Source organism: Arabidopsis thaliana, chromosome 3 (genome assembly GCF_000001735.4).
Source record: "Arabidopsis thaliana chromosome 3, partial sequence".
NCBI lineage: Eukaryota > Viridiplantae > Streptophyta > Magnoliopsida > Brassicales > Brassicaceae > Arabidopsis > Arabidopsis thaliana.
Genome location: NC_003074.8, coordinates 19,526,815 through 19,547,220, shown reverse-complemented (window position 1 = coordinate 19,547,220; position 20,406 = coordinate 19,526,815). Strand labels below are relative to the sequence as shown.

Genomic DNA, 20,406 nt, shown 5'->3' with positions numbered 1-20,406 from the left:
GATAGAATTTTAGGTTATCTAATCAATAGTTTAATTCTATATTGACTATTTATTTATTTATATAGGCTCAAAAAATTAAGGGCCAAAGCAATTCAATCTGCAAAAAAGACACGTAAAGTTGTCACTTACCATACAATACAACAAAAGCGAAAATAAAAAAAGTTATTCACCAAACAAAAACTTACGTCGACGTGTAAGACAACCTCCCACCCGATTTTCTCATTTCCTTACATAACCCAACAAAAAATACATATTATCAACACCGAATCTCTCAACACAAACAAAATCACACATCTCTCTTCATCTTTTTGTTTCCTGCAAGAATCTGAATCTGCTTTACTATTGTGTCATCATGATGAACATCGACGATACGACGTCTCCAATGGCCCACCCGATCGGTCCATCTCAGCCTCCTTCCGACCAAACCAAACAAGATCCGCCAAGTTTGCCCCAAGAAGCAGCTTCTTCTGTTTCGGCCGACAAGAAAGATCTAGCTTTGCTTGAAGAGAAACCGAAGCAGAGTCAAGAAGAAGATAGAGTGGACACTGGGAGAGAGAGGTTAAAGAAGCATCGGAGAGAGATCGCTGGTAGGGTTTGGATACCGGAGATATGGGGACAAGAAGAGCTTCTTAAGGATTGGATCGATTGTTCAACGTTTGACACGTGTCTAGTCCCTGCCGGAATCTCGTCTGCACGTACTGCTCTCGTAGAGGAAGCTAGGCGAGCTGCTTCAGCTTCTGGTGGGTTACATAATCGTTGCTTGATCTTACGTTGAATTTAATATAATAAGATAACATACTTATAAATGTGGTTCTTGTTCCTCAATAATATAAGGCACTATTGTTACATTGTTGATAATATTCTAACTCATTTTACTCGTAACTTTATGAAACATTGCAAATTGAGTGTGTTTAGTTGCCTTTAGTTGTTCTGTTAGTGTAGAACGGATTTTGTGATTTTGTTTTTTAATACTTTTGATTCGATCCGTCCATATCATCTATACTCTACAACTATCAGAATATCTAATATTCCAGGGAAAAGATAGATATCTAGAAAAAGTTTTAAGGAAAATTTTTAAAAGTTTAGAAAGATATCAAAACTAAAATTAAAAAGAAAAAATTCGAATAGAAATTATAATCAGTACTAGAAATTTTATTGCATTTTTCAGATATAAGGAAAGTAAGATTTGAGTAATGTATATAAGTATAAATATACATATTTGTAGTTCATAAATCTGAAGGGAAGCGAATATCCTCATTCTCAAAGTTCAATATTTGCAATGTGTCCGCTCTAAATTTTAGAATATGGTTCGCTCTTTTGGATTCTTTTGTTAAAAACCTCAAGATTTTGAATCAGCAGTTTTTCTTTCTTCAGAATATCAAATTGTGAATGTGACATTTGCCCGTTTTCCTAATGCTCCTTTTGCATGTGCCCAAACATGCCCAATCATGTTCTTAGCTTCTTATAAGTCCAATTCAACATTTATCCCTTTTATTTGGCATCTCTCTCTGTGCCATGAGTTAGACATGTAACTATGTAACAACGCGATTAAAGAGATCAGAGCGGACTTATTGAAAAGAAATCTTGATTAGTTATTTACTTAGGAATCTAGAAACGACGACCTTGGTTAGTTATTACTTTCAGTTCACACACATATTTGAGTTCTTATGTGAAAAATTGCTTATGGGTACCAAAATACCTAAGTCAAAGTATTTTAAAATACTTGCTCGTGAAATATGATTTTAGATATGTAAATTACTCAAATACCCAAAAGATGTTTGCCCGTTAAAAAACCCCACTATACATAACATTGTTATTAATAATAGATGAATGTCCATTATAAAGTCCATCTTTTAGAAGTGTTTATACTCCAAATTTTACTTTGTCACCAAGTAAAACCCTTTCTTTGAACTCATATTTAAAAAACCCTTATTCATCAGAATAAAACATGAAATCTTCTATCTCTTTTCTCCTTTCTCTAGATTTAAAAGATTTTCCTAATACAATCAGAAAAAAAAAATCAAACTCAAAGCAAAGAGAAATCGAAAGCTATGAATTCATTTGACATTACCTCCATGAAAATCCCCCAAGAATGAGTACGTGAGTGTGGAAGATCCACAAATACTTTGGAATGATTTAAAGTAAAGGTATGATCATAGAAAACTGTGATATTACCTAAAGCTCGCTATGATTAGATTCATAAGAGATTACAAGACTTCAAGTCTATAACTGAATAGAGCTCATCACTTTCAAATTGGAATTATGTGGATCCATGATTTTCTAACTTATTTGCATATGATTTTCTCTCCACATAATTTCAATATGAAAATAATTTAAACAAGACTGAGTTATACTCGCTTACATACTTGAATTCTCATATGAATCCAATCATATATAACGAGCTTTAAACAAAATCACTGTTTTCTGATGATCATATCTTTCCTTCATATCAAACCAAAGAATTTGTAGATTTGTTAAAGAAAAATCATACCTTTAATTTTTCTTTGCTAGAATTTGATTTCCTTCTTTGTATCAAGAAAATCCTTTGAATATAGATAAAAGAGATTTGATGTCTTATTTCAATGAACAGGGATATATACTCATTCTCGAATAACATCTTATAATATTTCTTAGCAAAAAAAATAAAAAAATCTTATAATAGGAATATATACTTCTCCAAAATATACAAACATTCAAAAAAATATTCAAATACCCAATCAAAACTACTTATTCGAATAAATTATTTTGGGCCTGAATTTCTTTGGGGATTTGGGACAAACCAAAACTCAGATTGTTCTGCTAATGTTAGGGGTGTCAAAATGGGCTTAACATTTAGGGCCGTACTGGGTCCGTTAAAATAAATGGGCTACGAGGCCGAACTATTGAGGCCCAAATGGCCTTTCTAGATACGAACTAGTCAAAAGAGAATCATTTCTGATTAGTTGCGAAAAATCTCATCGTCTCTCTTCTTCGCTCTCGCCATTGTCGTAGATCGCTTTCTCTAACCCTAAAATACGTAGAGAGATCAGATACCTGAAAACAACCAATCAATCATGGAGTACGCTGCTCGGAGAAATCAGAAAGGCGCTTTCGAAGGCTTTTACAAACTTATCATGCGCCGTAATTCCGTCTACGTCACTTTCATCATCGCCGGCGCATTTTTCGGTGAACGGGTAAGAGATCAGAGCCTTTTTGGTTGTGTTATAGCTTATTAGGGTTCGTATTGTACCGGATCTGGTTTTTGTGTGTATGGTTTGATTGGAACGAAATTGGGGATTTTGGTGTTGTCAAATGATAATCTTAGTGAAGAAATTTCGTTGGAGAGGTTAATCAATCTACAATAGAGAGCTGGAGATTATAGTTTTTGTGAGAAGAATCTGGTGATAAGTTGTTTTTTTTGGGGTCTTATATGTGAAGAGGTTTACATGAACAGACAATGGAGTTTTCATGAAATGTTAAAATCTGTGGTTGCAGGCTGTGGATTACGGTGTTCATAAGCTCTGGGAACGCAACAATGTTGGGGTATGTTTATTTTCTTGTATTCTGAATCATGTTTTATGCAATCTGATGCCTAAATATGTTGACGATGAATGATTTTTTTGTTACTCTTTTGATTCGAAGTTCTGCATTTTGTTTCGGAAATGTTTAGTATTGGTGATGTTAATGTTTGTCTGTCATTTGAACTAGAGAGTCTAGATGGTAATAACTGTTTCTTCATTCTCTTTATTGCCCATCTTGAGATATGGAATGATCACATTTTTCTACACACACTTCTTTGGTTTCATGTCATCGTCGTAATCATCTTCTGTAATCTCTGCTTGTTGTTAGTGTTATTAGCTAATAGGTGAATGCTTTTCGAAAATCTATTGATGCCTGATTCACCTTTTCTAGCTTCTATTGGAATGTGTATAGTTCCCCCTCTACCTTCGACATCCTGATTTTTCTGCCTTGTGTGAGTATCTGTGAAAGTCTGAAAGAGAATGGTTATATTCGTATTCACAATGATTTTCTTGTCATGGCGCAGAAACGATATGAAGACATCTCTGTGTTGGGTCAAAGGCCAGTAGAGGAATGAGCTTTCTTCTTTTTGAATTCTCTTCAGACCAAAAGCAAGAATTGGAAATTTCCATGTTGTTTTGCATTCCAACGTCTCTCTTTCTTTGTTGAATAAATATAAAATCATTGGGATGATTCATATTTCACCTAAAGCTATCTGGTTCTGATTACTTGAATTTTTGCATTGTGGAATATGATAACATTATCATAAATCGTCATTTGGCATTACAAGTATTTGTCCCTTATTAAAAGCAAGTCCATTAAAACGCCCATTTGTGAATCGTCCTTTTCTTCACTTTTGGGTTCTTGAAGCGTCGCTTTAATATGCAGTGCCCATATTCTGAGGTCTAATTTCATCCATCTTCGAGAAATAGTAATCATGGAGATTTCCATTTGTTTGCCAAGGGTCAAATTTGGAAGGATTTTTCAATCAGTTTACTCAAATGTTGGATCCCAAAAAAGAAAGAAGATTAATGATTATACGAATTCTTTGAAGAATAACCAGAGAAGTCACTGTCGATAGAGCATCATCGTTCTTGAATTTACAGAATTAAGTGGGAATTAAACCGACAAAACCACATTGGTTCGATTTCGTGCACATAGCTGAAAGACTTCCACTAAGCTGTGGGGCAAAAGTTCAAGATTAGATTTTGACGATCTCTTTTATCATAAATCACATAACTTGCACCACTACTTTCGAAAGGCCATGCATGTAGAGACGATCAACATCGTGCAAACCAATCAATACATATCTTTCAAATGGAATTATCCATCCATAGATTCGCATAATGCATTTTGTTTGTTGCGACAAGAGATTTAGAAATCGTAGTAGGAAGCGCAAATGTGATGTTCGCGGAGTCGGAATATGGACAAATGAATATTCCGAAAACATTTTGTCTTGAGACGTTATGTTATGTTCTGCGCCCCTACCTGATCATCACATCACATGTTTCACTTTTTCTTTTACGTTTTCTGAGAATTGCCTCTCTTTTTTTTTTTTTTTTCATTTCTCTAAATGAAATGCTCTTTTAAATAAACAGTTTATATATTAAGAATAGTGAAAGATTTCTCTCGATAAGAAGTGGGAAGCTAGAAAGAAAAATGGGAGACGGGTTTTTATGGGGCAGGCACCATCTGTGGATTATACGAAAAGGTAACACACACCAAAAAGATAACACAATTATTTGTTTCGTTAAAGTTTTGAAATTGACAATATTGTATAATGTTTTAACAAAAAAGTGTTTAGTATATAGGTCTTTACAAAAGAAATTAAAAGAAACACATTCGAAAACTTTCATCTATTATCTTTGGATCGGATCCATGAAATAGAAACCTAAAGGAATCAACGTTATAGCTAGGACCGTTTTAACTGCATGTAAAGAGACATACAGAGGTTCCTATGTTTCCACATCTTTGATGGAAGTTTTCCAATAAAAGCACACAAAATGTGGTCTCTAGTCTATACCTTAATTTAGCTTATATTCTTTCCTCCAAAAATGATATTGACCAACGACTTGAACTCCTTGACTTATGTAATTTTTGGTCAACACTATTACTACAAATTGACCCACGTACATACTAAAAGAAATACACAACATAATTACAATATTTTAATGTTGACAAGATAAAAAGAACTTTATGTTAATAATACGATGTTAGAAAACGTATTAAACTAATAACATAGACCTATGATGATCTCCCACCCCTAAGTTTGTTTATTTAGGGAATATCGTACCACAGAAAATCACTTGGAATTGGATAACACTAGTTTTTAGGTTTTTCTTTAACTTTTGTTTTCCTTTATTTATTTTTTATTTTAAGAAAAAAAAAATGAAGAAGAGAGGGCTATATATAGCAGAGCCATTCCCGCCGTGTCAGTCATGCAGTAATCTGATAAAACCCTCCACAGGTTTAATTTAGAAAAAACTCATTAATTAGTTTCCAGATTTGGAAAATATATCTTCTTCATCTTTTTTTCTTAATGCAAACCCTTTTTCTCCCTTTTTTTTTAGCAGAGATTTCCAACAAAACAGGAACTAAAACACAAGATGAAGATTATGATGATGATTAAGCTCTGCTTCTTCTCCATGTCCCTCATCTGCATTGCACCTGCAGATGCTCGTAATGCTTACACTCTTTGTTTCTCTCTCCCTCCATTTCTATATTCATAGTATGCATTCACATGTTTATAGTTTTATTTAGAGAAAACACAATAAATTAATCAGAAAGTTCAAAGTTTGATACATAGGATGGGATTTAATTAAGTTTAAAACGATCAAGTAAATGATGGTAATCGTGCTATTATATGAGAGTTTTTGGTATGGGTCTAACCGTCTAAAACGATATGTGTTGTGCTTAGTGAATATAACTTTATAAGTTTTAACCGTATTCAAATTGGTAATAAATGAGCAGAGACAGAAGGAGTAGTGTTTGGATATAAAGGCAAAAATGGACCAAACCAATGGGGACACTTAAACCCTCACTTCACCACATGCGCGGTCGGTAAATTGCAATCTCCAATTGATATTCAAAGGAGGCAAATATTTTACAACCACAAATTGAATTCAATACACCGTGAATACTACTTCACAAACGCAACACTAGTGAACCACGTCTGTAATGTTGCCATGTTCTTCGGGGAGGGAGCAGGAGATGTGATAATAGAAAACAAGAACTATACCTTACTGCAAATGCATTGGCACACTCCTTCTGAACATCACCTCCATGGAGTCCAGTAAGCCCCCGGCCCAATTATATTATTATTATTATTATTATTATTAATTTATTGACTGATTTATTTATAATAAATTATTATTGTTATAAAATAAAATAAAATTCCAGACATTCTTTGTTTGATTATCTACCAAATTAGCTAGGTTGGAGCTCAAATAATCGAGTTTTGGATTTTATGCCAATTTGTTACTCCACATTTTAAAAACCCCCAATATTATTTTTTATGTCCATAAGAGTCACAAACTCACAAGCCCATTGGTATGTAAGTGTTTTTTTTGGTGTTTGTCTGGCTTGTTATATAAGCCCATGTGGATTCTGTCTTCTTTTCTTTTTGAATGTTACTATAAGGTTTTGGAGTGGAGTTATATATATCATTTGAATCGTTTTTTAAAGTAAAAAAAAGTGTTAATTAATGATAATAATTGAACAAAAACGTAGATATGCAGCTGAGCTGCACATGGTACACCAAGCAAAAGATGGAAGCTTTGCTGTGGTGGCAAGTCTCTTCAAAATCGGCACTGAAGAGCCTTTCCTCTCTCAGGTACTTTTGAGAAGTGTGACTATAGATTGGGATAATTTGATAATTCAATGTTATTAATATAATGTGAAAATATGATTAGATGAAGGAGAAATTGGTGAAGCTAAAGGAAGAGAGACTCAAAGGGAACCACACAGCACAAGTGGAAGTAGGAAGAATCGACACAAGACACATTGAACGTAAGACTCGAAAGTACTACAGATACATTGGTTCACTCACTACTCCTCCTTGCTCCGAGAACGTTTCTTGGACCATCCTTGGCAAGGTAATCTTTTAAGACATGTACATACATATATTACACTGTTAGGTGAGGTTTAAAACAATTCATTTGGATTTTATTAGAAGTGAATTTTGGTGGGAATAATCTAGCGTGCATGAATTAATAATCTAGACTTAATTTTTCAAAAGCAGCTAAAGTTGGTATCTAAAAAAAGATCATTATATTTACCACTTTTTATTGTTTATTTTCCAGCTGAATTTAGAAATGGATTTTAAAATTGCAGAAAGTATAGACCAAAGTTATGTGATAATGTTAGCATTCAAAGATTTTGGTGATCGTTTTGGAGAATAAAAACATTTAAATTCCACCGAAAATTGATTCTAGCACATTAAAGATTTTGAGACCATAGTGTACGTAACGATATTGAAGTTTCAAACTTAATACATTATTAATTTTTCTGGACGATATTCAAACCAATTTGAGTGTCTTTTGGGCTCCACAACCCCTGCTTTTAAGCTAAACCCTTTATGTCAAACTTGTTATTCACGTTTGAATGAATAGAGAAGTCAATATATACGATTGATAACATCTAGCTAGCTACTACTTTCATGTTTATTTGACATTTTTGTATGGAAACGGTCCAAATTAACGTGACATCGTGATTTATGATTGCCGTGTATAATAAATTAAATGCAGGTGAGGTCAATGTCAAAGGAACAAGTAGAACTACTCAGATCTCCATTGGACACTTCTTTCAAGAACAATTCAAGACCGTGTCAACCCCTCAACGGCCGGAGAGTTGAGATGTTCCACGACCACGAGCGTGTCGATAAAAAAGAAACCGGTAACAAAAAGAAAAAACCCAATTAAAATAGTTTTACATTGTCTATTGGTTTGTTTAGAACCCTAATTAGCTTTGTAAAACTAATAATCTCTTATGTAGTACTGTGTTGTTGTTTACGACTTGATATACGATTTCCAAATTTACTATGTGGTGTTGTGAGATATGTTCTACATTGAGACAACGTGAATAACTAATATCATATTTAGTATAATAAGAAGTTAAGAACAAATGAATTAGATGTCGAAAAAATTAATTTGGTTCCACGTTTTAATGTCATCGAATACAACGGTTACATTAATATCCTCTAACCAAAAGTGTTAAACATGATATAGCCGGTAAGCCGGAAAGTGTGTCTAGTGGTTTTTTTTGTTGTTGTTATTTTCGTTATTATATCATCAGCCGGATTTAAATCCGTAAAATGTATATATGTTGTTAACAAAAAAAAAAAAAAAAAAAAAAAAAAAAAAAATAGATCGTTCGTATTTTAACTTAAAATTTACAAGACATCAATCCTAATTAATCTACACATAAATGATTAATTGTCTTCGAGCTGAAATGGACATTATAACTATGTACATTTTGAATCAACTTTAAAAACAACATCTTAATATATCTCTGATTTTTTTTGACGTAAATAGATTCAATAAAGATATAGTAGTATGAGAGAATTTTACAATGATAGTTTTATATTGGAAAAAAGAAACAAGTGTACTACTATATTAATTGTTTGAACTTGGAAGATTGAAGGAGGGAAAAAAATCTAAAGATGGATTTGTTTGTTTCCGCGTTAGTTAGAAATAATTGTTACGAGGAAAAAAAGGAGAAGCAGTGTTAAGACAAATTAATTGTCATTGTCTTTCCTGCCAACTCCAAACAAACAATAATTTTCGTAACAAAAATAAATACTAAAAGTAAGACGTATAGCATTATTAGTATATATTATCAAAATTGATGGACCTCTCTTTTTGCAGCAAAGATAAAAATATCTCCCGAGTAGAATACTATATATCTATATCTATATATACATTTTTGCAGCCATTTTAATAAATAAATCTTGGACTTGGACTTATTTACGACTCAATGCCACTGAATTTATGCAGAAATTTTAAATCAAATATTTACCTAACAAAAATATTGCCTAAAATCTCTCTATATTAACTCCACCATTATTTCAAACGAAATCATTCCTAAAATTTCTCTTAAGTATTTATTAATTTTTGGTTTTAATTTGCTGTAAAAAAAATCGATTTCAATAATACAAAATCTTTTAAGGTAGGATTTTCTTTCCATATTTATTTAATATTTCATTTTTTACAGCATTTAATATTTCGTTTATAAATAACAAATGAATTATTTAACATTCAAGAGAATTTCTTCTAATCTATCCTTTAATTATATTGACATTACTGATTTTTAAATATATATATGAATAGAGATTCAAATCTTCTATATGTGTTTATCATCTTCTAAGGAAGTTAAACAATTGTTTTCTGAGTCTAAACTAAAATTTAAGAAACAAAATAAATAAATAAAATCCTTTTAATTATTTTTTACGCTAAACTATATTACACTATGATTTTTAGTTTTGAATCATTCATTTTCAGTGTAATATAAAAATCTATCTCATATTTTCCGTGTTATAAAAATAATCAATCTCATATTTTCAGTTAGTAAAATGTACATGTATTAAGATAATATTATTGTTTCAAATAATGTTACAAAACTACCCAATTTAGGCTATTAAATGACGTGAAATACAGGTAGTCCAAAAACTCAAGTACATATCAATTACAAATTATGATTAAACTAAATAGTTATTTATAACATTATCTGCATTTAAAATATTGAATTACATTTTGTAGACTTATTTTGTTTTAGTAAGAATTACAAAAAATGTCATTACATAAAAGGCAAAAAAGTATTAATTTTTGAAATATATTATTGAAATATTTTAACTTTATAAACATTAATAATATTTAAACTTATAAAAAGTAATATTTCATGAAAGTTATATGGTGGGACGGGTTTGGATCGATATTAATACATATTTATAATATCATCAACTAAAAGTAATAACACGGTTTAAATCTTATTTTAATATTTTATCAGCATTAGTTTTTTTATTGTACTTATATAAAATTATTAACTTTAATACAAAAAAGATCGTAAAAGCTAACATTATTGCCTATACTAATAAAAACAATTTGCCCGTCGTACCACATATTAAATTCAAAAAATACAAAATAATAGGTTATATAATAATGTTAATCAATTAAGTATATTACATTTTGATTTTTTCTAAAAATTATAGCCCCGCGGTGTACTGCGGGTTAAAATCTAGTATATATATATTATACTATTCTTTACCTAATACTCACAATATTGTTTTATAGTCTTCCAAAACATGTATGTATTAGTTACAAGTACTATTAACACATGACAAGCTTCTTCAGGAAATGAACAAAAACTTACAAGTCTGAATTCTCATAAGGTTTTTACGAGGCCCCATTATGGAGGTCCCAACAATAAAGAGACTTCATAACAAAATGCCAATTCAAAGAAATGACTAGTTGTTCCCATTCGTTTATGTTATAATAAAACCAAAGATGGCTATGAATGACCTGTCGTTTCTTGAAAATGAAATAACTACTCAATATACAAATGAAATTACATATAATATGACAAATGACACTAGCAAATAGCGATCACTTTTACATAACTCGCCACTTCAAGTCAAAGAAAGAATTTAAAGTATTCATGGCTCCAACTATTCACTTTCATTGTTTTAGACTTTAGTTTTTGAGAATTCTAGCACTAATAAAACAGTCTTTGTCAAAATTTAAATGGTGACAACAAAATCAACAATATGGAACATTGGCTCAGGTGTCTAACACATTATTGACTGATCATCACAAGTATCTTTTACATTCTACTATTCCTTTCTAAGCAAAAAAAAAACACATGTACACAAAGAAATAACAATACCTATGTACAACCCAAAACAAGGAAAATAATAAAAAGGACAAAAAGCGAAACTAATTCAAATATCAAAAGTCTTAAAAAGAAGAAAAAACGCACCAAAAGCTATATAATAAAACGGTGAAAGTGGTTGAGACGTAAGAAATCAATCCAAAAGCGTCCGCGTTTTTCTATCTGTGCCGTGTTCCTAACTCCGTTAAACCACTCGCCATGTCATCACAACGACTTTTCAAATATACACACGCTTCTGGGCCCCATATAGCCAACTAACCAATCACGATCCTTGTTTTTTCTCGGGACTGGACCCCACCACTCACAGTAAAACGCCGTACGTCACGCCACGTCAAACTTCAACCAACAAATCCGGTCTTCTCCCTGAAGTAAACCGAGTCATCCCACCTAAACCAGGCAGAACCGGTTCACCGCCGTCAATTGATCTCCTCGAACCGGTACTATTCCTCTGCGGCGAGGATTTCCCGACGTCTCCCGGCGGAAGCCGTCCTCTAATATCCGTCGATCTTCTCACCGAAACTCTCGGCGGAGAGACTACGACATCCCTCCGAGGCGCGTGAGCTCCACTCGCAGATAAGTCTTTGCAACCGCCACCGGTTCTGAAAATAGCTCTGAAGCTAGCGAAAAAACCAGGCTTCTTAACCGGAACCGGTTTATCCTTAAACGAATTGGTTCGACCGGATTTTTGTCTCTGCATTCGTCGGCTACGATCACGTTTAGATCTAACCCTTCCGATACAAGAAACCTTGGGAGAACATGGCTCCGATAACGTAGGATCCGATTTCAATCTCGACCCGATCCGTTTCGGAATCATCAAAGTCCTCGCGATTCTGCAATTTCTCCGTTTCTTCGCTTCGTTGAAACACGTCTTCTGCGGTTTCGGTAATCTGATGATCGACGCTTTTGATTTGAGTGAGATTCGATGAGAGCTCGAATTAGGGTTTGTATTGGGATTCGAAATTGGAGCAGAAGAGTTTCCTTTTTGTGATTCTTTGCGTTCGAAGAAGGCGTTGTCGTTTAGCCATTCGAGCTGAGCTTCTTTTGATAAAGAGTAAGATTCCGGTGGAAAATCGACGGCGGAGATGGATACGGGTCGGATCTTCGAGTTATGAGGTGAGTCTTCGTTATCGTCGGCCAGAGTTTCACATGAGATTTTCCGGTCAGACCCACCGGTACATGCTGAAGCAACGACTTGAGGCATTTAAATCAAAACAAAAGACGATAGAGAGAGATAAGTTTTGATCGAAGTGATTTAAGGAGAAGAGAAGATAAATATACGAAATCGGATATTTATATTTGCTGATTTTATTTAGTTTTGTTTATTTAATTCATATTTCAGTTGACTTTTGTTCTTTAAACCCGGAGAGTTTTATTGTAACTAAAATATTAATTACTACAAGTAGAATTTATAAGCTAAAAATTAAATTTATGTGATTATTGATTCACCGTCATATTCAAAAACAAGCTGATAAGAATTTGAAGCTTTCACTCTTGTGAACTCGTTGAGCATCTCAAGCTTCTCTTTGGACTCAATGGGATTTGTCGAGAAAGTTGCCTTCTTCAAGAGTCTTGCGTTGTTTAGAATGTATGTTGTTTAGAATGCGTTGCTCAAAAGATTTCTTTATGGCCTGAAACAATCGCCTAGACAGTGGAACATTAGGTTTGATGAGTTTATGAAAGGAATTGGTTTTGTGGGAAGTTCTTATGATAGTTGTGTTTATCTGAAGAAGTTCGATGATGGCACCTATGTTTATCTTCTGTTATATGTTGATGATATGCTCATAGCTTCAGTGAATAAGAAGCATATTCAGGAACTGAAGAATTTGCTGAGTAGTGAGTTTGAAATGAAAGATTTAGGAGATGCTAGAAAGATCTTAGGTATGGAAATTACACGAGATCGTGCTGCTGGGTGTTATTATACGTTCTAAATAGGAAACAGCTGCAGTTTCACATAACTCGATCTTCTCTTTTATATCCAATACAAATATATTTTGTATATATATTTAATGCATTAATTATTATAATAGTTATTTTTTCCAATTTCAAAAATAAATTAAAAGAATAAATATTTTTAAGATGTGAACTATTCATAATATTACTAGTTAGTTTTTTAAGAATTTAATTTTTTTAATTACTAAATATTTTTAATCAATAGTTAGTTTTTTCTATTATCAATAAAAAATATTAACTTTTAATTTGATTTTATATTTATTAAAAATTTTCATTTTGAATTTAAAAATTACCGTGCAAAATTTAGACTAAAAAGTTATATACTCAATTGTTTTTCATATTACTTTCTTATGAAACTTATATATGTGTATTAGGTTTAATTGTAATGATTTAATTTTTAATGAAAATAAGGAGTTAATATTTTTAATTGATAATACAGAAAATTATTTTACTTAATTGTTTCTAATAAGATTTTTCTGGTTTTAATTTAAATTTTTATATCTTAAATTTTTTAATTTTTTTTACATTCTTAATTGAGTTTTGAAATTGAAAAAGCTAACTATTATAAGAATCAATGTATTAAATATATTTAAAGTTAATATAAAATTTGTTTTTTGATTATACAACACAATGCAATCCATATACATCAGGTAGCTGAATGTCCTTTATTTTAGGTGGCATGTGTGACCATGTGTTCTGCTATTATTCAGGTACCTGACATTTTTTTTTTTTCTCTTTACTCAAAATTTCGTAACAAAATTTTCATTCTCAGATATCGCCAGAAAAGAAGAAACAATGCTTGCTGTTTTCACGAAATCGGTGGCCGGCGTGAAGCTTTTTGGGATGATGTATCCGGTTTTGGAACGTTCGGAGAATCTTCCCACTGATGATTCCATAGACGCCATCAAAGAAATCGCAAAGGCGCTTCAAAGTGTCTTATTCAAGCTCCATATCAATGGATATTCTTCCTTATTGCATCCTTTGGGAGTTAATAATGTAGATTTTATATTGAAATTTTATGTAGTCAAAGATGGAGAAAATGACTCTTTGAGAGTCATAAATGTGTACCATAAACTTTGTGGGGAAGCTGAAGATTCATGGCTCGAAATTGTTAACAACTTCCGGGGAGAGTTCTCGTTTATCTCTATGATGCAAAGAATAGAAGCTTCTTTGTTGCTAATGTAAGTTTGATACAATTCATGTCTTGATCTCTCATTTGTGTTGGATAAATCTTACTACTTTGTCTTGTTTTCGTAGGATCCAGTTAGTAATGCTGTGAAATGTTATGTGGTATCTGATACATTAGGCAACCTATTCTTCAGGAACGATTACAATTTTGGTACTGGCGGTTCAGTATGCTACGTTCATATATTCGGGGGACATTATTTGGCTAGTGGTAAAGGTTTAAGGAAACTTCAGCTCCCATTGATGGAGACTAAGATGGAGCCTTTGATACCGGATGATATAGTCTAGAGTCCTTCTAATATACCACACCAAATCTCAAAAGGGGAAAAGATCATATTGATTTGTAAAGTACATTCTTTTGTTCTCAAGTCTGGTTTGTTGGTGTGAGAGGTCTCTTTGTAAACCAAACACATGTATATCTGGATGTTCGAGGGCACCGATCCCTTACCAAAGCTTCAGGCAACTGATTCATCATACCTGCCTTAATAACACCTAGATTTAATTCTCCAACTTTTCACAGCCAAAAATCAAAGAATAAATTATTAACATTTAGAGTGCTCTCTGCTTTCAAATGCTCTAAGCATAGATGCTTACCGTTGTTCCATTGTTGTTAATAGATCACCAACTGTGAGATGAGAAGGCGGTCATGGTTGCAGAATTTGAACGGTAGGCTTTTTCTAGGACAGTAAATAATATTTTTGTCTTTCTTTCCCTTTTTTGTAATTAATTTGATTTTGTAATATTAAATTAAGGCAGACAATTTAAATGGATGTAGACGAGATAAACAATAGTGTGTATTCAAATTAAAGAAACAAACAGAAAGTTTGGTTCATTACTTACTAGTATTTTAGATCATATAATGTTACAAGAAGAGTCTAGCTAGTAAATAAGATCATTCGATGAACACAAGGTGACATGAACTTGAAGCCCTAACAACACCATCTAACTCCTTGAGCATCTTACATTTCTCTTCCAACTTGTTGTGCTCTTTGGAATGAATAGGTCTTGTAGAGAAACTTACATTCTTCAATTGTCTTGCATTCTTTAGAATGTATGTAGCCACTTCTTTCTCTACTTCACTTTCCCAATGGTAACTTGTCCACACAAACATCTTAAGTTGAGACAACAAACATTCAGGAACATTCTTTGGTTCATTCCATTTACCGCCGACCATACCAACTTTTTTAAAATCCAAATTTTTCTGAGACCAAAGAGGCAAAAGGGAATTAACAAAAACCCCAAAAGAGAGACCACCAAAAGTAGCTATAGCTGACTGATAATGAAATGTCTTACACCAATAAGCTTAAGGACTTGTAATTTAGGCGAGCTATCAAGCATGAGCTTAAGTAGATTCCACCACTCCTCTTTACATGTATAGATCTCTAGATGTACCAGCTGATAGAAGATACTATCAATAGGACACTTAATCTATGCATAAAGATCATATTTCTGTTAGAACATAAACATTGTGAAACCAAATAACACAATTGTGATAAGCAAAGTTACCTCCAAGGGTGATAAGTCCAAGGAAAGACGTTTGGCTGACTTGAGGGATCCCAGAATCTTCTCTTTGTATATATAAAAAAGATTTCTAATTTTTGCCTCAACTAACACTGGCGCATTCTCAATCAAACAAAACCCACAATGACTCAACCCTTTTATTTTCAAGTATTTCAAAGTAGGAGCATTTATCACATAGCCCCCGGCCTCTCTGTAATCTATAATTACTAGCCTCTTCAAGGATGGTGCCACAATAATGAAATTCATTACTACATCTAGAGGGTAATATTGATACATGAACAAATCTTCAAGATTAGGACAGCCAGATATAAGGTTACTAAAAGATTCATTGTGCTTGAAATTCACACAATCAAGGTGCAAAGTTCTGAGGGACTTCATACAAACTGGAGAAGGAACATCCACAAGAGCCAAATACTTGAGAATCAAGGTCTCAAGTGTACTAAACATGCTACTTATTGGAAATCTGACAGACTTTTGTAAGCAAAGATCGAGCACCAACTCACGCACATGACGTTCAAATGCAATTCCAATCCATATTCCAATATCTATATCATCACATGCAGGTCTATCGTCATTTATATCACAAACTTTGAGATGAAAACTCTCCAAAACAGGAGCTTTGTGTAAAAACAAAGACCTGCCAACATTCTCTGAAAATTGATGTGTAAAATGATAGTTAGAGTTAAACTTAAGTTTGGGTACTATCTTCCAAAGAGATTGCCATCGTTTAGACAAAACACTCGTGGTTATGACTTTTTTCGTTGGAAGATAGGACAATATAAGTAGAAGCAAATCTTCAGGCAACTCACTGATCAAGTCCTCCCTCACAACACCTCGCTTTCTCTCACTTTCCTCCACCAAAACCAAAGAAGAAAATACTAAAAGATCAGTTAGGGTTTGGAGTTTGCGTTACAAAAACTATATACGTGAATCAGGAAGCATGCTTATAAGAACATAAACGAAACAAAGAAATATACCGTTGTTCCATTTTCGTTGATAGGAACAATGAATTTCGCAAAATCGTTCAAATATATGCCTTCCCTATGCTATCGTATCAAAAAAATTCAATGCAAAAGCAAGCTAAATAAAAAGAGATTCGCCAGTCGTATCTGGCTAACCTAGCTTTATGATTAACACTTGTAAGTTTAGTTTGTTAAAGGATCGGCGAAAATTAAAACCCTAGTTTTAGAGGTTGCTGACATCAGCAATTTTTTAATAAGAAAATAAAATTTATCCATAGCGGTCAATGCTTGAATTTTTTTACTAAACCAAACCGTGTTCTGGTTGTTGTCAAACGGACTATTTTAGATTGTAATTAGATTAACATATAACCAAAAAATTATTACTAGGAAATTTTTCCTTGACTTCTGAAATTGTAAAACTATTTTTTTTTTGTCCCTCAAACAAATAAAGCTAACACTAGATTTTAACCCGCGGTACACCGTGGAGACAATTCATTTTTTAAAATTAATATATATAAAAATTTGTAAATTATTTTATAGTTTACCATTGTTACTAAGTAACGTCCTGCCAAACCCGTCCTTCCAAACCCGTCCACAAAAAAAACTATTTATTTTATTAATATTGATTTAATTTATAATAAGTTTATGAATCATTGTCAAAATATATTAGTCGTTGCGGGACGTTGAACCCACACATTTTTCGCCAATTGGTTAATATATGTTTATTCTTAAAATTTCGAATCACAAAATATGACGAAATTGTTTTTGAGATTTTTTAAAACTATATATTATATAATGATGTTAATTATTTTTGATAGATTAAACTTTTTATAAATTTAAATATTAATAATGTTTTATGAAGTTTAAATATACAAATAATAATATTTAAAAAATTAATATTTTTTGCCTTTTAGATAATGATATAATAACTCTAAAAGCAAAAATTTAGAAGATTTAAATCTTTAAATAAATATTTTCATGTCTAAATAATTAATGTGAAGTTTATGCTAATTTTAAGGGATTGATGTGAAGTTTGTTTGGATTAAATTTGATTGATAATGTGATTGACAATTTAAATTAAAAATTTAATGTAAAATTAATTATTTTGGAAATTTTTTTTGCTAATGGCATTTGGTTGTAAGTAAGTCCAACTCTAAGATTTATTTGCTAAAATGGCTGCAAAAATGTATATATAGATGTCGTAAAAGCTTTATAGGATAAGAATGAGTCTAAGATCATTCAAACCCGAACACAAGGTGGCAAGAATTTGAAGCTCTGACTTATACAACATGATTGTATCATAACGATAGATAAATATCAAAAGTCAAAACCCTAAACCGATCCAAATCCCTCATACCGGTAAAATTTAGAGGCTCTAAGAGCTAAGGAGAGTCTGATCCAAGATAAGATGGATCAAATTTGAACACAAGCTGGCATGAATTTGAAGCCCTGACCACACCATCCAATCCGTTGAGCACCTTACGTCTCTCTTTCAACTTATTGAGCTCTTCCGATTCAATGGGATTTGTCGAGAAAGTTGCCTTCTTCAACCGTCTTCCGTTCTTGAGAATATATGTAGCTATTTCTTTCTCTTCTTCTCTTCCCCAATCGAATCTTCTCCACACAAATGTCTCTAACTGTGACAATAAACATTCAGGGACATCCTTTGGCTCATTCCATTTGCCGCTAACCAAACCATCTTTATGAAAATTTTGACTTCGCTGAGACCATAGAGACAAGGGGGCATTCAATGTATAGCATTACCTAGACCATAAAATATAGCTAGCTGACTAATAATGAAATGTCTTACATCAGTGAGCTTGAGCACTTGTAGTTTAGGAGAATTCTCGAGCATGAGCGTAAGTAGATTCCACCACTCTGCTTCACGTGTATACATCTCTAAAGATACCAGCTGATAGAACATACTTCCAGTAGGATATGTAATCTATCCATGAGACAAATTATTAGTGTATATATATAGAAACAATCAAACAATGTGATAACAAAGAACTCCGAAAGATTACCTTCAAGGGTGATAAATTCAATAACAGACGTGAGACTGAAGTGAAAGATCCAAGAAACTTCTCAATGGTTATAGATGTAACTTCAGCGATATTTGCCTCAACCAACTCCGGGGCATTCAGACAAAACTCAGGACATCTTAACTCTTCAATTAGTAAGTACTTCAAAAAAGGAGCATTTATCACATATCCCCAAAACTCTGGTCCATCATTGTTATCATGAATCGTTAACCTCTGCAAAGAAGGGACCTCAATAGTGAAAACCTTAATATCAGAATCGTCACCTCGATACAAACGCAATTCCTCAAGACCAGGACAGCCAGATAAAAGATTACGGACAGATGATTCGTCTTTGTATCTCACAAACTCAAGGTGCAGAGTTCTAAGAGACTTCATAAGAACTGGAGAAGGTATATCTACAAGAATACATAGTACGAGTTTCAACGTCTCAAGTGTGTTACAAGTACACAAGCTACTCGGAAATGTGAAGGTCACCCCCTTCCCGAGCTCAGCAGGATAAAAATCGAGCACCAATTCACGTAGATGTCGAGAAAAAGCAATTCCAACCCAAAGTCCAATATCTACAGGATTAAAGTTAACAAATTTGAGACGAAAGCTCTCTAGAACCGGAGCTTTGTGTGAAAGGAAAGACTTGCAAACAATCTCTGAAAATGTATAGTGTTCACTTTCGTAATCATCAGAATCGAACTCGAGATTTGGCACCAACTTCCAGAGAGACCGCCATTGTTTAGACAAAACACTTGTGGCTACGACAATGTTTGTTGGAAGAGAAGACAATATCTTTAGAAGCAAACCATCAGGCAACTCACTGATCCTGTCTTTACCCATAACAACGCGAATTCTCAAACTTTCACTAACAAAAACCAAAAGAAGACAAGATTAAGAATTAGGGTTTCGAGCTTGCATATAGAATGATTTGTTCGAAGAAAAGACAGTTTCTTTAAAATCAAAGCTTCGGGTAACAGATTCATCCTATCCTCATTCACAAAACTTCGATTTCTCAAAGAATCGAAACAAAGAAACATATGTTTTATCGGATTTCAAATGCTCTAAACATAAACGAAACAAAGAAACTTACCCCTGTTCCATTGTCGGTGAAATCATTCAGGTTCAATGCTTCTCCGGTGCTAAAATCGCATTTCAAACACTCAACAAAGTCGAAGAAAGTACTGAATCTCTCGCCAATTGAAAGACTTTAGGTTTTTTTTTTTAATTGAAAATCAAAATCTCGGTTTTGTTTAAAATCAAACCGAATCCGACCGGTTTACTTATTTATAAAATAATACCAAAATGTTAATGTTAACCAACATCGCTCGAAAGAAGCAGAAGATTGTATCATCATTCATTCATCATAGAGAATAGAG

General features: G+C 32.9%; 7 protein-coding genes, 2 long non-coding RNA genes, 1 other non-coding gene and 1 pseudogene across 17 annotated transcripts; 5 read left to right on the top strand and 6 right to left on the bottom strand.

The window, feature by feature from the left end:
* Window positions 1-49: 49 nt before the first annotated feature.
* Window positions 50-994, top strand: AT3G52740 (uncharacterized protein). Its single transcript, NM_115134.3, has one exon. The coding sequence runs from the start codon at window positions 353-355 to the stop codon at window positions 773-775; it is 423 nt and encodes a 140-aa protein (NP_566972.1). The 5' UTR covers window positions 50-352; the 3' UTR covers window positions 776-994.
* Window positions 995-1,232: 238 nt separating this feature from the next.
* On the bottom strand, window positions 1,233-1,438 carry AT3G08290. The gene has a single exon (NR_141424.1). It is a non-coding gene; the product is annotated as an other RNA (long non-coding RNA).
* A 676-nt stretch (window positions 1,439-2,114) lies between these two features.
* MIR5633 lies at window positions 2,115-2,470 on the bottom strand. Its single transcript, NR_141423.1, has one exon. It is a non-coding gene; the product is annotated as a microRNA ath-MIR5633 precursor (primary transcript).
* Window positions 2,471-2,855: 385 nt separating this feature from the next.
* Window positions 2,856-4,402, top strand: AT3G52730 (ubiquinol-cytochrome C reductase UQCRX/QCR9-like family protein). Of its 2 annotated transcripts, none has more exons than NM_115133.3 (3): window positions 2,856-3,173; window positions 3,475-3,522; window positions 4,025-4,376. In NM_115133.3, the coding sequence occupies exons 1-3, from the start codon at window positions 3,054-3,056 to the stop codon at window positions 4,073-4,075; spliced, it is 219 nt and encodes a 72-aa protein (NP_190841.1). In that variant the 5' UTR covers window positions 2,856-3,053; the 3' UTR covers window positions 4,076-4,376. The 2 variants fall into 2 exon arrangements, with proteins under 2 accessions (NP_190841.1, NP_001327411.1); NM_001339585.1 differs by having other exon boundaries at window positions 2,911-3,173; window positions 3,475-3,952; window positions 4,025-4,402.
* A 520-nt stretch (window positions 4,403-4,922) lies between these two features.
* On the bottom strand, window positions 4,923-5,237 carry AT3G08280. Its single transcript, NR_141422.1, has one exon. It is a non-coding gene; the product is annotated as an other RNA (long non-coding RNA).
* ACA1 (alpha carbonic anhydrase 1) lies at window positions 4,935-8,681 on the top strand. Of its 4 annotated transcripts, NM_001339583.1 has the most exons (7): window positions 4,935-5,209; window positions 5,878-5,965; window positions 6,072-6,177; window positions 6,469-6,790; window positions 7,228-7,330; window positions 7,410-7,592; window positions 8,244-8,681. In NM_001339583.1, the coding sequence occupies exons 3-7, from the start codon at window positions 6,105-6,107 to the stop codon at window positions 8,415-8,417; spliced, it is 855 nt and encodes a 284-aa protein (NP_001319732.1). In that variant the 5' UTR covers window positions 4,935-5,209; window positions 5,878-5,965; window positions 6,072-6,104; the 3' UTR covers window positions 8,418-8,681. The 4 variants fall into 4 exon arrangements, with proteins under 4 accessions (NP_001319732.1, NP_566971.2, NP_001326182.1 ...); NM_115132.3 differs by having other exon boundaries at window positions 5,061-5,965; window positions 8,244-8,634; NM_001339584.1 differs by lacking the exon at window positions 4,935-5,209 and having other exon boundaries at window positions 5,937-6,177; window positions 8,244-8,612.
* Window positions 8,682-8,817: 136 nt separating this feature from the next.
* Window positions 8,818-15,026, top strand: AT3G52700 (uncharacterized protein; the record flags this gene model as incomplete). 2 transcript variants are annotated; one of them, NM_115130.6, is made up of 4 exons in its annotated part: window positions 8,818-8,879; window positions 14,014-14,042; window positions 14,105-14,513; window positions 14,655-15,025. In NM_115130.6, the coding sequence occupies 4 exons, from the start codon at window positions 8,818-8,820 to the stop codon at window positions 14,803-14,805; spliced, it is 651 nt and encodes a 216-aa protein (NP_190838.5). In that variant the 3' UTR covers window positions 14,806-15,025. The 2 variants fall into 2 exon arrangements, with proteins under 2 accessions (NP_190838.5, NP_001118826.1); NM_001125354.1 differs by lacking the exons at window positions 8,818-8,879; window positions 14,014-14,042 and having other exon boundaries at window positions 14,128-14,513; window positions 14,590-15,026.
* On the bottom strand, window positions 11,203-12,636 carry AT3G52710 (uncharacterized protein). The gene has a single exon (NM_115131.4). The coding sequence runs from the start codon at window positions 12,581-12,583 to the stop codon at window positions 11,714-11,716; it is 870 nt and encodes a 289-aa protein (NP_190839.1). The 5' UTR covers window positions 12,584-12,636; the 3' UTR covers window positions 11,203-11,713.
* Window positions 12,983-13,301, top strand: AT3G52705 (annotated as a pseudogene; the record flags this gene model as incomplete). The annotated part of the gene is made up of 1 exon: window positions 12,983-13,301.
* Window positions 15,027-15,409: 383 nt separating the features above from the next.
* On the bottom strand, window positions 15,410-16,485 carry AT3G52690 (RNI-like superfamily protein; the record flags this gene model as incomplete). The annotated part of the gene is made up of 3 exons (NM_115129.1): window positions 15,410-15,718; window positions 15,811-15,939; window positions 16,024-16,485. The coding sequence occupies 3 exons, from the start codon at window positions 16,483-16,485 to the stop codon at window positions 15,410-15,412; spliced, it is 900 nt and encodes a 299-aa protein (NP_190837.1).
* Window positions 16,486-18,158: 1,673 nt separating this feature from the next.
* AT3G52680 (F-box/RNI-like/FBD-like domains-containing protein) lies at window positions 18,159-20,253 on the bottom strand. Of its 2 annotated transcripts, NM_115128.4 has the most exons (4): window positions 20,121-20,253; window positions 19,025-19,895; window positions 18,811-18,945; window positions 18,159-18,721 (listed from the first exon to the last, which is right to left on the bottom strand). In NM_115128.4, the coding sequence occupies exons 1-4, from the start codon at window positions 20,144-20,146 to the stop codon at window positions 18,383-18,385; spliced, it is 1,371 nt and encodes a 456-aa protein (NP_190836.2). In that variant the 5' UTR covers window positions 20,147-20,253; the 3' UTR covers window positions 18,159-18,382. The 2 variants fall into 2 exon arrangements, with proteins under 2 accessions (NP_190836.2, NP_001319731.1); NM_001339582.1 differs by having other exon boundaries at window positions 18,159-18,945; window positions 20,121-20,224.
* Between the last annotated feature and the right edge of the window lie 153 nt (window positions 20,254-20,406).